This window comes from Peromyscus leucopus, chromosome 9, assembly GCF_004664715.2.
Source record: "Peromyscus leucopus breed LL Stock chromosome 9, UCI_PerLeu_2.1, whole genome shotgun sequence".
Taxonomy (NCBI): domain Eukaryota; kingdom Metazoa; phylum Chordata; class Mammalia; order Rodentia; family Cricetidae; genus Peromyscus; species Peromyscus leucopus.
The window spans coordinates 60461428-60476652 of record NC_051070.1 but is presented as its reverse complement, the minus strand read 5'-3'; the positions used below and the strand labels follow the sequence as shown (position 1 = coordinate 60476652).

At 45.5% G+C, this 15225-nt stretch overlaps 1 protein-coding gene and 1 long non-coding RNA gene across 6 annotated transcripts in view; one reads left to right on the top strand and one right to left on the bottom strand.

Annotated features, from left to right (window-relative positions):
* Ints6 (integrator complex subunit 6) overlaps nt 1-6796 on the bottom strand; it is an 87020-nt gene extending 80224 nt beyond the window's left edge. Inside the window, exons 1-2 of one of the 5 annotated variants that reach the window (XM_037208471.1) lie at nt 6722-6796; nt 138-178 (exon numbers count right to left, since the gene is read on the bottom strand). In XM_037208471.1, coding sequence (XP_037064366.1) covers nt 138-178; nt 6722-6773 — 93 coding nt within the window. In that variant the 5' untranslated portion in view covers nt 6774-6796. Of the gene's footprint in view, nt 1-137; nt 901-6721 lie in introns of those variants that run through there. The other 4 variants (XM_028884172.2, XM_028884170.2, XM_028884176.2 and 1 more) reach the window with 4 other exon arrangements.
* On the top strand, nt 132-7468 carry LOC114703367. The gene is made up of 3 exons (XR_003736132.2): nt 132-176; nt 6720-6844; nt 6921-7468. It is a non-coding gene; the product is annotated as an uncharacterized LOC114703367 (long non-coding RNA).
* Nucleotides 7469-15225: the final 7757 nt, after the last annotated feature.

The following is a 15225-nucleotide window of genomic DNA, read 5'->3' as shown; positions in this document are numbered from 1 at the left end:
CGCCCGCCCGCCCGCCCGCGCGGTGGGGGAGGGGTCCCCGCGCCCCGCGGCGCCCGCAGTGGCCCCGCCGCCCCCCGCCCTGCCCCCCGCGGGCCACCGCGGGTCGGGGTCGCCGCCGGGGCTCGGTCAGTCGGTACCTTCATGAAGGTCTCTACCGCGCCTTTGGCCGTGTCCAGGTAGGTGGTGCCCAGATGGCTGCGCTGGTTCATAGAGGCAGACGTGTCTATCAGGAACAGTAAGATGGGCATAGTGCTGGCCGGGGACACCGGGGCCCGAGGTGGTGAAGAGATGGCAGAGGTTGGAGGCACCGGCGGCGGCGGCGGCAGCGGCGGCGGCGGCGGCAACCGCCGCTACGCGGGGCGGGGAACGCGGCCCCCGGGAGGAAAACACCGGCTTGTGGGGAGTTTCTCCCCCGATAGTTGAGAGGAAACTCCCCAGCCCAGGTCCTCCCGGTCGCACCCCCGCCTCTGGCCCGTCTGCCCGCTGGGGCGGCCACACGGACGTCTGTCCGTCCGTCCCCCCTGCCTGGGGGGTCCCGTCCCCACTCCCGGCCCCTGTGTGTGTCCCCGCGGGAGACGGGCCCAGCTCCCCACCCCACCCCCCGTGCAGGGAGTGGGGACCAGGGATCTGGCGGAGAGGGGAGTGGGCTGAGGGGAGATTGGCCCTGGGGCTGTTGGGAGAAGTTTCAGGGACTCCCTCCGCACCCCAGCGGTGTCACCACTTTCTCAGCCCCTCTCGCTACTGAAGCGCTTTTCTCTCTCACTCTCCGGTTTTAACTCGGGCAGGGGCCACGTAGGCCCCGCCCCTGGACACGTAGTCGCGTCACGTGACGCGCAGGCCCGCCGTTCTACTGGCTGGGCCTTAGGGCCTTATTAGCATATTCAAACAGCACCGGGGCGGGGGAAGCTTGTCGGCCGACGGAGAGGACAGTTATTGAGCACGCGCGCGGGGCGGGGCCCCCGGGGGCGCGCTCGAGCCGGCGCGCGGGGCGGGCCGGAGGCCGGCAGCCGGGAGGCGGGCTCCGGAAAGGGGCGGGGACACGCCGCGGAAGCACCGCGGGTGGGGGCGGGGACTCGGGTTGGCGGGCGCAGGGCGGCCGCGGCTGTAGGCGTGCGCGTGTCAGGGCGGCCGGCCTCTTGGGCTGTGCTCGGTGACAGGGTCGGGGAGAAGGGAAGTGGAAGCCGCCCTCCGCCTGTGGGCGAGGGCCCGGCGTCGTGATTGAGAGTGCAGGGCTGAGAAGAGGGAACTGACGAGGGAGAGGGAACCGTGCAGGCCCACGCGGCGCTAGAAGGGACGACCCAGCGGGGCGGGGGAGGGGAAGGGGAAGGTTGTTTATGACCTGGTACTAATCCCCCGCCAGTCCTTCGGCTCCGGCTGCCGCCGATCCGAGCACCCACAGAAAAGGCAGGCAGTCCTGGAGTGCCTCACCCAACCCTGCAAAAACACGAAGGGGAACTCACGTGTGGACGAGTGAAACGGCTGCCCTCCCCAACCAAGTTACCACTCCAACTCGTTTAGGGCACTAGAATAGATTCAGAAAAAAAAGGGGGGCTTGCCAAATCCTAATCCACCGCCCGCGTTTTAAAATGGAAAGGATGACCACGTTGCGCAGGTGACCCAGAGAATAGGTTTCCCGGAAACCCGCCTTTCAGTCCCTGCCAGTATTGTGTCAGAAAACGTTCCCTGCCCATGTCACATTACCTGAAGTCTTCGATCTGCGCCCGCAAGTCCGAAGAATTGTTCTCAAATGTAGTTGGAAAACTGCGAGACGCTGCCTGATAGACAAGTTGAATTTGGGACATAGAGGCCTTGTTAGACTGTAGGTATTTATAGGGCCTCTCCCACCGGCCCTGCATTTCCGGATTTTCTCTACGCTGAGATTCTGGGCTGCTGGGCAACTAAAGTGGCATGCTTGTGGCACTTTTTTAAAAAAATATCTGCCTTTGTTGTTTGAGCTTTTCCTAATATTTCAGGAAAAAAATTAATAACAATAAAGTAGCGTACTGTTTTGTGGGAATGAACCATAGGAGAGGCATGAGATCATTAGAGGTTAAGACTATAAAAAACGATGAGCCAACAGCCAGTATTTGCTGCAGACTATGTTATGCCTAGGGCTGGTGGGAATTAATATATGAGAAAATGAAGGCCATGACTTCAGAGTTTGTGGTAGTCTAAGAAAATATAAAGACATTGAAAATCAGAAAATGATTACCATGATTCGGGAAGAAAAAGAAACCTGTTCAACTGGGGTGATGAAGTAGTTTCCAAGGTTTGTGTTTAGCACTTCTTGAGAGTCTAGATCCTAATGAGGGATCGATGACAAGTTGTCTTCACAGCCATGCCTTTTTTCTTTTCATGGGAGAGCATAATTTTCACAAAATCTTATTTTTTTAACCAGGCCTTTCAGGTGTGTGGGGGCCCTGGCTCTCTGAAAACAGACTCAGAGCCATAAGAATGTCATATTTCCTGTGTATTGTGGAATAATATGAGTCTTGTACGAGTTAAAGAAGCAGCAGTTGCTGGTGAAAAGAAGGGAGAAGGGGAAAAAAAAAAAAAAACAGGCCACTAAAAATGGAAGGAAGGAGCCGGGCGTTGGTGGCGCACGCCTTTAATCCCAGCACTTGGGAGGCAGAGCCAGGCGGATCTCTGTGAGTTCGAGGCCAGCCTGGGCTACCAAGTGAGCTCCAGGAAAGGCACAAAGCTACACAGAGAAACCCTGTCTCGAAAAACCAAAAAAAAAAAAAAAAAAATGGAAGGAAGGTAGAACAGCATTGATGATAGCCAGGCCCAGATAACAGAACACCTTTAGTCCAGAGAAAGAATTTTCCTACTCTATGTTAGGTCAGTTTTGTTGGAGGGGGGGGGGAGTACAAAAACAAAACCATGTTTGCAGGAAATCAAAGGAGTCTGCTGCTGTGACACTGTAGCTTTTACAGTTATTTGAAATCACTGTCCAGTAGACCCATGGCAGTTCCTCCCTGACCCAGTGCCGTGGGCAGGTTGTCCTCCTAGGGTTGTCCTGGAGGTGTGTGGTGGAGACAGCTGCAAAGATGAGGGAAGCCAAGTCCAAAGAACTAACCTGAAGCAGATCGCCAGAACCCATGCTTGTGATGGCACTGGGGACCAAAGATCAGGTTTTCAGCCCGGAAGTTCTCACTGACAAGGCAAGAGATAGGCAGCAGATACACAGTCAGAAACCAGGAAACGTTCACAATCAGCCAGTCCTCAGACAAAATGGGGACATGGGCCACCTTTATTCTGAAGTGACTCTGGTTCACAATTTCATCGTTGGTTGATGATGGTTTAAAAGCAGTTCTTAGCCAAGATTTACACATCAGCATTGCCTCTAGAGCTTTCACACATGATGCCCCAAGATCCACACCCAGAGAAAGACGATTCAATGGAATTAGAATGGGGATGAGCAAGATGGCTGAGAGAGTAAAAGCACTTGCCTCCTAGTGACCTGCCTTTGCTCCCTGGAACCCACTTAAAGGACGGAAAGCTCATACTCCACAAAATTACCCTCTGACCTCCACATGCTTGATGTTGCTCATGTGCATCACATCCATCAAGTGCAATAATAAAATTAAATTAGAATTGGGATAGACCCTGGTCTCCATGTTTTTAAAATTTATTCTGCTGAATCTTAATAGTGCTGATTAATAACTCCATATTTAGAGCTGGCAAGATGGCACAGGAGGTAAAGACATTTGCCTCATAAGCCTGGCAATTTCAATTTGATTCTCATAACACACGTGGCAGAAGGAGAAAACTGACCCCATGAGGTTGTCCTCTGATCCTCACACTTATAGCATGTGGCATGCACCCCTCCCATATACATCACGCACATACACAACACTACATGTTTAATGTATACGAATTACATATGTATCTGGTATCTGGTAGTGTTTTTCACATACCCTTATAATTACTGCACTTGTTTTAAAAAAAGAATGAAGAGAAACAATGCTAAATGTGATCACCATTCTGTACAGTGGATTTGTGACATGTGTATAACTTCAGCTCTATTTGGCAAAAAGAGATACAGAACAAGAAGACAAATGGCTGTGCAGAGCGTGCCCATTCCTCTGCGAGCTTTGGCCCTGAGGTAAACAAGAGCACAGCAAATCTCTCCTTCGTTCATTTTCTTCTTGGGGTTCTTGAAGACATCTACTTATAGTCAGGCTTACTTTCCTAAAACAGGGTCCCTGAACTCAAACCGAGTATTTCCTAAAATTCACTGAAGAAATAGCTCTGGTGTTGCTAAAGTGCCAGACTACGGTGTCTGCGAGGGCTGTGCCGCACGTTGTGAAAGCTATTTCTGAGAGGCACTAGTTAGAGCCGTCGTGGGAGAGGAGAGGTCTTTGCTGGTGTTTTTAAAGGAATGCATCCAGAAGTCAGTGAGGTGGCTTGGTGGCTAAGAGCACCAGGACCAGGACCTTTACCATGGACCAGGGTTTGGTTTCCAGCACCCACATGGCAGCTCACAATTGTCTTTAACTCCAGTTCCATGGAATCCATCATCCTCTTCTGGCCTCCGTGAGCACCAGGCACACACAATACAAGCAGAACACTCACAAACATAAAAGCAATTTTTTTTTAAAAATAGGAAGTACAATCCAAATGTCCTTGCTCCACTTTCAAAGGGAATAACTATATGGAAAACTGAAAGCCTGCTGACTCTGACTTAAACAATAACCAAAATGTTCAAGTAGAACTGTTCTGTCAGAATTAAGAATTGGTGAATTATATTCTTTCATGAAACCCAACCAGAACCCTTTCAAATCACTTCAAACCAACAAGCAGGGTAACACTTTTCAAATAACTATGTGCCAGTGACTTGACTTCTGACATCTGGATGTGCCATTGTCATGAGTGACTGTCCTCTGAGCCAAGTAACTCCCAGTTTGGGCATTCAGATGCACTCCCTTGCAGATCATCCCAGCTGGGCTTGTTTATGGTTTACTGCCCAGCACAGAGGGACTGAGAAGGCATGATATTCTCACCCGACTGTCCAGCGGCTCTACCGCCTGTTGTATGCAACTCTGTTTTAATTGCACATGGCCTGAGGGAGGGGCTGGAGTAGATATAGTCCCAGGAAGACAAGAGGGGAGGCCTACGCGCCTGTAAGTAACCACTCATCTATGAAAGGAAGTCGAATAAACTCATTAGCTCCCCACAGTTAACTCTGGTGAACTCATGCCTCATTTTGTCATTGAGAACTTAGACATTGTTTATGTCTTCTTGTAAGAAATTTAGCAACCGACGTCTGACTAGAACAATCAGATGAACCCAGTGTTCATTCAAAGTTATGTAAAAGTTGCATTTGACTGTCTTATCACTTCCTCAGCTCTCTGCTGGTCTCCCTCCTTTTGGGTCATGATAGTGAGGTTGAGAACATAAGAAAAATTGTAGCAAGCATAAAATTGGATGTGAAATTATGTAAAACAAGGTGATAGATAATATTCATAAAAGGAAACTTAGTTTTGGCTGCACACATTATGTAAGTCCTCAAAAAATGCTAGTGAAAAGAAATGACATCTTTCGGCTAAGCAGTGTTTTATAGTAATAAAGTTGAAGTCACAAACGGTTCAAGGTCAGCCTTTAGTGTGCACTTATCCAGGTTGAGGGTTATGCAAAGTAGACAGGTTTTCTGATAGAAGAACATGAACTCTGCAGAAATCCTTTCAGTGTCTGTGTCTGTCTGTGTCACTGGGGACTGAACTAAGGTCCTTACAGATGCTAGGTGGGAGCTCTATCACTGATCTATATTTTACATTTTTTGTTTTAAGACAGAGTCTCACTAAGCTTGCCCACACCAGCTTTAAACTCCCTCTGTAACCCATGCTGGCCCTAAACTTGTCCCCTAGCCTCAGTCTCCCAAGGGACTACAGGCCTGAATCACTAGGCCTTGCTCAACTAATCCTAGGTGCATGTGGAATATGTGGCAGGCACTGTGCTAGGCTCTCGGAGACTTTATATTTCATTAGAAAGGAAATAGGTAAAACGATGAGATACAGTGTCCTCAGAAGCCCTGGAGCACGCTATAATAAGGCTTATCCTTAAAGAATTACTTGGAAAATTGAAGGTAATGTACCATATTTCATCAGTTTGGGGATACCTTATAATGTCAACAACCATCATTAGGGTGGGGGGCTAGAGAGTTGGCTCAGGGGTTAAGAGCACTTGCTGCCCGTCCAGAGGACCTGAGTTCAATTCCCAGCACCCATGATGTTGTGCACAAGCAGATGCAACTCCAGTTCAACAGGATCTGGTGCCCTCTTCTGTCCTCTGTGGGCACTGCACACGTGCAACGCACAGATACACATGCAGGCAAAATACCTATCCACATAAAATAACTTTAAAGAATCTTCATTTTGGGCCAGTGGGGTAGGACTACTGCTAGTTATACTACGAAACAACAGTATCTCATCACTTAGAAATCATCCATAGTAATGAATGTCAAGAGCGTGAGTGGCAGAGCATTTTTTTAAAGAATACTCCATTATTTTATTTTATTTTATAATTTAATTTAATTTTACATAACAGCCACAGATTCCCTTGTCCTTCTCCCCATCCCCCACTCCCAATACTCCATTCGTATCTCTGGTATTTTCTTCTAAACTCTTGGTGTCTATTCTGAGAGTTTTTGATCCAATAGATGTCACTACAAGGTTTTCAGGCAGCGGTCAACTTAAAACCCCTTCTTTACATGGCAGGTTGACTGAAAACAGCGAGTTGACAATTGTCATGCCACTGGGAATAAGCACCATGACGGTCACCTGTTGCAGCTCGACAACTCATTCAGAACTGCCTTCTGGAGGCAGCACTATAAGATGCCATTGTAAGTCAGATTCCAATCTTAGACATTTTAAAATGAAATGCACGTGGTAGTGATGGGAAAATACCATTTATTGCAGATATCTATTAAGTGTTGGGAGAAAATGCAGAGAGCACCGTGAGCACCAAGGATGAACAATTAACTCTCATAACATGGTGGCAAAGCAGAGACCACATGAGGCTTTGTGAAGAGGTAAGAAGAGCAGGAGAGCCAGGGCCTCCGTGTGGAAGAGTGGTGAGAACAGAAACTGGACAACTCCCTGAAAGATTCCATGTGCCCAGCTAAGATATTTTGAATTTTGTTCTTTGAATGATAGGGTGAAAAATGGTAGGGGGTCAGGGAATGACCCAAAGAATCAGAGTTTAACTTTAGGAAAACGTTTGCATTGTGTGGACGTTGATAATGTGTATAGAAAATGTCCAACACAGCTTTCTTCCCTCTGAAGACGGCTCCCCTGCAGACGCTGCTCCACTGAGATTAACTTGTGTGTCTCCTTGATCCAGCTGTACATCATAAACCCCGCCCCCTTGTTTATCTGTGTGTAATAACCCTGACTCCATGCTCAGCTGTATGCATTAAGCTTGCCTCCCTGTTTACCTCTAAATAATAAACAAGCTGAACTTCCAAGGTGCTGAGGTTTCTCGATCTGAGAACCCAGACACCCCAATCGCAGCTTTCTGGATGTGTCTGTCTGTATTAGATGTAGTAGAGTTGTTTGTGTCATTGTAAACTGGCCCTATGAGATTCTTGGGATTCAGTATTTAAGTCAGATAGAACTGATCACGTCCTAAGTAGGGTCAGCAGCTACCACATAGGATTGACAATTAAATTGGAATTTTAGATAGCACATAGTATTTTAGTGTAAGTATGTTCCCTGTGGTATTTGGGACATACTCATAATGGAAACTATATATTCTCTGAAATTCATACTTTATTGTACATCCTGTATTTTTGTTTACCAACCATTGCAACTCTATGTCCTCATCTTACTTATAATTTAACAGACTAGAAACTAATTATTAGTAAATACGGTTAGGATATGGGGAATATACTATGTAACCTAGGAAATCATAAATTAGAAGTCATTGAGACCCTAAATGAGTGAAGGAAATCTACCTGACAACCAAGAACACTCTTATGTCAGAAAATAAATTTCTGGCTGAATGTAGTTATGTATACCTTTAGTCCCAGCATTCAAGAGGCAGAGGCAAGTAGAACTCTTTGAGTTCAAGATAGCCCCAGTCTGCATAGTGAACTCCAGGACAACCAGGGCTACATAGTAAGACCCTGCCTTTAACAGAAAAAAAAAAAAAAACCAGAATTGAAAAATTGTTTTTAAGCTGCCATGAAAAAAATTCAATGAAAATTGTATTGCTAACACTATATATCATTCATGATTATTAAAACATTTCAAATTTGTTTTTTCTTTTAAATGATTCATGAAAATAGAGAAAGTCTTTTAGACCCTAAAAATAATGATAATGCATAGATTTTTGCCTTCAGAAAGTATGTGGCCTAAGAGAAGAAATAAAGATACATAGTACTAGCAGGGATGTAATCACTGCCGAAAGAGATGTGCAAATCATACCTCCAGTTGAAGTGGGAAGTTTATTCAGGCTGGGAGTGGATAGAAAGAAACAGGATTTTCCCTTCAAAGCTTTACAGTTTTTGAGAATTTTTTTTAAAAACTTGAAAGTAGAGATTATTGTTGGGGTGTGAATCTATCACTTGACTGGTCTGTGGGAGACCTTCAGTTCAATCCTCAGTACCACAGAAAGTAAATAAAATGAAAGTAGATGTTATTGTCGACATTGTTCAAAATATAAAAGATTAACAAAAAAGAAAAATTTGTAGCCGGGCGTTGGTGGTGCACGCCTTTAATCCCAGCACTCGGGAGGCAGAGCCAGGCGGATCTCTGTGAGTTCGAGGCCAGCCTGGGCTACCAAGTGAGCTCCAGGAAAGGCGCAAAGCTACACAGAGAAACCCTGTCTCGAAAAAACCAAAAAAAAAAAAAAAAAAGAAAAAAAAAAAAAGAAAAATTTGTATTTTAATCTCACTACCCAGTCATTTAACTACTGATAGAATTTTAGTATATATGCCTTCCTTTATATTAAAATATATATATATTCTTCTTTTTTTACCTAATATATTGTGAGCATTTGGGGAGGTATGTGGGGGACCTTGGCAGGCTGGAACTATCTGTGCAGACCAGTCTGGACTTAAATTCACAGAAATTTACCTGCCTCTAACCTCTGAGTGCTGGGATTAAAGGTGGGCACTACCATGCCTAGCACATATCATTAATCTTTAAATGTTAAAATAATTTAAAATATTTTAATTAGCATCTATTAATTATACGTAGTACTGGGTTTCATTATGACGTTTTCTATGTGTCTATAATGTGTTTTAACCATAGTCACCCCTGTAGGAAAAAGGGGCTGGCTAGAGAAACCCACCCTGACCCTGGAGCCTCTCTTGTCCCCCAACTCCCACTGATCCCTTTTACTTTCATGGCTAATATAATTTTTAGTAAGTGCTGCGTCTCCATTCATGAACATATCACAATTTAATTTCCTCCTATTAGAACAAGGCTCATGTGAACTCCCAGAGACTGAGAGAGCAAGCACAGAGCGGACCCGGGTTTGCACCAGTCCTCTGCATATATGTTATGGCTTTCAGCTAAGTGTTTTTATGGGACTCCTGAGTGTGTGATGAATGGGTCTCTGATTCGCTTGCTTGCTTGCTTCCTTCTTTTTTCTTTTCTTTCTTTCTTTCTTTCTCTCTCTCTCTCTCTCTCTCTCTCTCTCTCTCTCTCTCTCTTGCTTTGTTTTTCAAGACAGGGTTTCTCTGTGTAGACCTAGCTGTCCTGGAACTCACTCTGTAGACCAGGCTGGCCTCAAGCTCAGAAATCCACTTGCCTCTGCCTCCTGAGTGCTGGGATCAAAGGTGTGCATCACCACCACCCTCTGATTCTTGTGCCTGCTCTTGAGGCTCTTCCTTCTCTTGGATTGCCTTGTCCAGCCTCAGTATGATGGGTTTTGTCCTGTCTTGTTATAGTTTGTCATCTTTGGTTGCTATCACTTGTTCTTTTCTAATGAGAGACAGAAAAAGATTGGATCTGGAGGAGAGGAGGGTTTATTTTCAGGGGCTGTGGCTCAGTTGGTAGAGTGTTTGCCTAGCATGCATAAAGCCCTAGATTCAGTCGCCAGCACTACATAAACTTACCTTGGAGATGCATGTCTGTAATCCCAGCATTCTGGAGGTAGAGCCAGGAGGATTCAACTACATAGTGAGTTTGAGGCCAGGCTGGAACACATGAAATTCTATTAAAAGGTGATGGGGGGGAAGATAATGGGGAGACTGGAATGCAAATGGAGAGGGGGGGGGTGGAAGATGATGGGAGTAAGGGATAGAATTTAGGGAGGGGCAGCTAACACTAAGGGACACTTGAGGGGTCATATGGAAACTACTACAGTAGAAGCTTCTTAAGATGTATACACATATGAAAGAAATAGAAGTGAAGTCATCAAGCAATGGAGAAGACAAAGCCCTAACTAAACAATCTTACCACCAAATGAAACTTCCAGTACCGGGCTTACATTTAGTTGAGTTGTTGGCCAAAGGGGCCCTGTGAAAACCCCGGAACTACTCAGGGTATTGCCAAGACTATTGGTTGTTCTCCATTTGTTAGTGGTAAGGCCCTATTGCTGAAGACAATGCTTATACATCTTACTGAACTTGGGAAGATGGTACCTAACTAGAGCTTTCACCCCAGCTGGCTGCTTTCGTGATACTGGAAGGTACTCTGCCTGCTACCAGAGGAGAAACTCTTCGGTCTGATTGGTGACCTGCTTGCATGATATTGCTAGTGCAATAATGACACAAAGCTTGTGGGAGTCACCAACCACTATCTGATCGGATTTAAGGCCCTCTCCATGAGACAGAACCCAGGCCTGACACTGCCCAGGTGGCTAAGAACCTGAGACTAGATAGACCATGGGCCTAAGGGAAACCTAATACTGTTGTTCTGCTAAAGGAATGTAGCAATAAAATTACTGTTTAAGATATTCTTTATTGGGCAGTGGTGGTGCATGCCTTTAATCGCAGCACTCGAGAGGCAGAGATAGGTGGATCTCTGTGAGTTCGAGGACAGCCTGGTCTACAGAGCTGGTTCCAGGACAGCTAGGGCTGTTACACAGAGAAACCCTGTTTCAAAACAAAACAAAAACAAAAGGTGTGTGTTGGGGGGTATTCCTCTATACCCATAGATCAGTGTCTGACTCAGCCCTCATCAGAAAAACTTTCTCCTGAAGAAGATGGGAGCTGTCACAGAGATCCACAAATGGACAATGTACGGAGAGTGAGAGTCCCTGGAACACTTAATACTAAATGGGATGTCTTCATCAAATCCCTCCCCTCAAGGATCAGGGAACTATGCAGAAGAGGAAGTGGAAAGATTTTAAGAGCCAGAAGAGATGGGTGATACCAAGGAAACAGTGTTTTCCAGACACAATAGGACTCCAATTAACAACTGCTCACAAAGGGAAAATTAGTTTCTCCAAGGGAGTCTCACTGGACATACAAACTACACTTAAGGCCAGGCCCATGCCCAGCAGTAAATGACCAACACAAAACAAACTAAAAGGTATTTTTGGAGATTTTTTTTTGTCTTATTTTGCTTTGGGGAATTTTTTTTTGTACTTCCTGATCTTTTGCTTGTATAATATGGTTTATGATTTGGAGTTTTTATAAGTTTTGTTTGTGTGGGGCGATGTGCTTACGTATGCCTTTCTTTAATTTTTTTTCTTTATTAAAACTTTTCTACTCACTCCACATACCATCCACAGATCCCCCTCCTCCCTCCCCCACCCCCCAGTCCTCTTTCCCGAGCCACCCCACACCCCCACATCCCCCAAATCGAGGCCTCCCATGGGGAGTCAGGAGAGTCCAGCACATATATATGCCTTTCTTATGCTCTTTCCTAGTTTCTTCATTTTCTTCTGTTTGTTAATTTGTTCATTTTGTTTTATTCCTGTTTATCTTTTTTAATTTGCCTGTTATTTTCTTAAAGAGAGAGAGAGAAGGCATGGAGCTGGAGGAGTGGAGAAGTGCGGAGGATCTAGGGGATGAAGAAGGGAAACTGTGATCAGAATAGGTTATATGAAAATAACTTTATATCTTCAATTATGAAGGATAATGATACAACCTTATCAAGGTCTTTATATAATTCCATAACTATTTTCTGCACACTAGCTACTGCTCTGAATGTTTGAGATTCATTAGTGAACAGCTACCCACATTCACAAGGCAGACAAGTGTTTACAAGCTGTAAACTATGCATTATATCAGATGGTGATATTGCTCCAGAGGAAAACACAGCCGGGGGCTGGAGAGATGACTTAGCAGGTACAGTGCTCGCTATACAAGGATAAAGATCTGAGTTCAAATCCCCAGGACCTGTGTAAAAAGTAAGGCATGATGGCACAGTTCTGTAACTAGTACTGAGGAAGGACAGGTGGATCCCAGGGACTCACCGGCAAGGTAGTCTACTCAAAACAGTGAACGCCAGGTTCAGTGAGAGGCTCGGTATCTGAAAAATAAGGTGGAGGGGGCTGGAGACATGGCTCAGCAACTGAGAGCACTGGCTGCTCTTGCAGAGGACCCAGGTTTGGACTGCAGCCTGTAAAACGAAATAAACCCTTCGTCTCCAAGTTGCTTTTGGCCATAATGTTTACAACAGAAAAAAAAAAAAGTAACAATACATACATGCACACATTCAAATGCACACCACAACACTCACTGAAGAAAAAAAAGACAAGTAAAAATAACAGGAGTTAGAAATATGACTCAGCAGTTAAGAGCATGCACTGCTTTTGTAGAAGACCCAGCACCCACATGGTGGCTCATAGCCAACTATAATCCCAGTTTTAGGGGATCCGATTCCTTCTTCTGACCTCCACCAGCACTGTCATATATGTGATGCACATATATGTGTGCATGCAAAGCAACCATATACTTAAAGTAATTTTTAAAATTAAAGCAGTGCAGTAGTAGCCTGGGGGGTTGTATTTTCAGATGGGACATTTACAAAAGGACCCACTGAGAAAATGACATTTGGGTACCACCCAACAGCAATGAGGCAACAAGCCGGGTATATAATGGACGACAGCAGAAAAACAATCACTTAACACCCCTAAATTTGGAGTGGAGCTTTCGTATGTAAGGGACCCGAGAGAGGCGGTCTGAGTGGAATGGGAGGTTGTTACACTAGCGCATGTCCAACAGCTGAGAAGTGGATTCACCTCCGTGTGGCACAGGAAACCACTGGAGGACTCTGAGCAGAGCATCCTTTTGGCTCTTAAATTAGAGCAGATTGCAGAAAGATGGATGAGTAGACACAAGAAGCATCAGGAGGTGCTTACTGTACTCCAGCAGCAGTGGTGGCTTGAAAAACAATACATGAAGTTAACAGTGAAAATAACTTTAGATATGAGGAAGGAATAACTTCAAATATTTCCGGTATTTTCCTTGGAGAAATTTCCTTGAAGAAGGAGTTACTACGTACATGTTAAGGGCTCTTTAGATGTACAGCAAAATTGTCCACCTGAGAAGTTCTAGTTCATACTTCCACCATTCCCAATGACATAGTTGACAAAAAGGTTTTGAGAGGCAAGGAAGCCATGGCCACTCATGACTCAAGTCCCAGCAGCTCAGGAAGCTGAGGCCAGGAAACCACTTCAATCCAGTAGCTTGAGATAAATCTGAGCAGCATATTGAGACCAAGAAAATGAAGTGTTATATTCCGAATTTACACATTTTAAGGAAGAAAATCAAATACAGATTACCAAAGGCTAGATGTTTCCCTTTGGAACCAATATTATAGAAATAACATGGAGTAATTTGCAGAGAAATATCAATTAGAATTTAATAAATGCTGAGGTGGGGAGGGGGAGAGGGAGGGAGGGGGAGAGGGAGGGAGGGGGAGAGGGAGGGAGGGGGAGAGGGAGGGAGGGAGGGGGAGAGAGAGACAGAGGGGGAGAGAGAGAGAGAGAGAGAGAGAGAGAGAGAGAGAGAGAGAGAGAGAGAGAGAGAGAGAATTCCTTGTACCAGGCTGCCTTCAAACTGGAGACATCAGTCATTTCCTGCTTTCAAACACAAACGGAAACAGTGACTCTTAAATCTTGAGTCTTCTGGCCTGTGGACTAGTATTTGACTCACGCCTGTCAGGCCTCTGCACAGGCTGGAACTGTGCCATCTACTTCCTGACCGCAGATCTGAGAACTCAGCCAATTCCTCATTTCATTCATATGTATGTAGATATCTCACATCAATTCTGTTTCTCTGAGGACCCCTAATAGACTGTGCCTATATAGTGGTCATTTAACATATACTGAATGACAAATTTGGGGATTGAGAAGGTAGAAAAGGAAGTCTAAGCTGCACTGAGAAAAATGTGTTCCAGAAAAATCCCTAAAGATAGTGTGGGGAAGCAGCAGACCATGCGGGCTCCCGATCGGCTGAGAGGCCACAGGGCCAGCGGTCAGCAGCTGGGAGGTTCAGCAAGCGCCGTGACAAGTGTTCGGAGCTGTATGGCTGGACGGGATGAAGAGTTAACAGGCAATGGCCCCACAAAGGGAGAACAAACACGCCACTAAGGACTTGTTCTGGGCTCCGCTTGCTCCTATAACCAACCAGACTGTAGGCTAGGGTTCCCTTTTGAGAAAAAGTGATTAATGGAGATTGATTGATTGATCAACGTCGGAGGTCGCAAAGCAAAATGGAACTAGAATTTGGGTATGAATCCAGAGGCAAGATGCTGGGTGTGACCTTAGTTATTGTTTACCTGCACATGTGAATATCGGCTGAGGGACCTCCCATCCCTGTGATGAGTGTAGGAATTTGGAACCAAAAAGACATTCATGATCAGAGGAGAATGACCGGAAGATAGTCGATCAAATATCGTTGAAGGCTTGAATTTGCTCTTAAGCACAGGATAGGATAAAGGGTAAAGTGTGTGTGTATGTGGGTGCGTTTTTCTAATATTCAATTCACCAAAGGCCCGTGATCTTTAAAGAGGACATTAACTGTCTGGCATTAACAATGGACACATAGGAGATGCCATGACAGCCACTTAATTTGCCAGGTAAATGATAGCCGTTATTCTCCAATGCATATTCACAGTAAGGTGTGCACTCCAAACTACAGACTTCCTCTAAGTGGGAGGCCATCTGTTCTCACCACACCCACACTCTCATGGACTCGGTCTCAGTTTCCCCACACTTGTTTATGTAAGTCAAACTTGTGATTGGAATTAGGGTGAATAACTAGGTATTATGTAAACCCAAAGCAAAAGCCTAGAAACGTTTAGTAAAAAGCCTACATAT